This window comes from Eimeria mitis, genomic scaffold, assembly GCF_000499745.2.
Source record: "Eimeria mitis Houghton genomic scaffold, Emh_scaff4594, whole genome shotgun sequence".
Taxonomy (NCBI): domain Eukaryota; phylum Apicomplexa; class Conoidasida; order Eucoccidiorida; family Eimeriidae; genus Eimeria; species Eimeria mitis.
In genome coordinates this window covers 4,261-4,649 of record NW_013572904.1, presented here as the reverse complement: position 1 = coordinate 4,649, position 389 = coordinate 4,261, and the positions used below count along the sequence as shown (strand labels likewise).

General features: G+C 58.6%; 1 protein-coding gene across 1 annotated transcript in view; it reads left to right on the top strand.

Moving 5' to 3' along the window:
- Positions 1-303: 303 nt before the first annotated feature.
- The window catches only part of EMH_0076360 (uncharacterized protein), a gene marked incomplete at both ends in the record, with an annotated part of 1,817 nt that continues 1,731 nt past the window's right edge, over positions 304-389 (top strand). Inside the window, one exon of the mRNA XM_013499715.1 lies at positions 304-320. Within this exon, the coding sequence (XP_013355169.1) occupies positions 304-320 (17 nt within the window). The remainder of the gene's footprint in view (positions 321-389) is intronic.

The window sequence follows — 389 nt, the reverse complement described above, 5'->3', positions numbered from 1 at the left end:
CAGCACGCTCACAAGCAGCACGCAGGGGAGCAGCAACTCGAACTGCAGCGCAGCAGCGGCTGCTGCTGCTATCGCTCTCTGGCAGCAGCAGCAGCAGCGGCAACACTCCTAACCGCCTGCTGCAGGACTCTCCTCCTCTTTCTGCTGCTTCTGCTGCATCAGCAAACGGGTAAGCAGCAGCAGCAGCAGCAGCAACTGTAGCCGGTTCAGTAGCAGCAGCAGCAGCAGCAGCAACAGTTGCAGGTTCAGCAGCAGCAGCAGCAGCAGCAGGGCCAGAGACACTTTGCATGCATATTGCTGCTGATGCTGCTGCTGTTGCTGTTGCTGCTGCTTCTAACCCTGTTGCCGCATCTACCCCTCCTGCTGCTATTGTTGAACCTCCTGTCTGT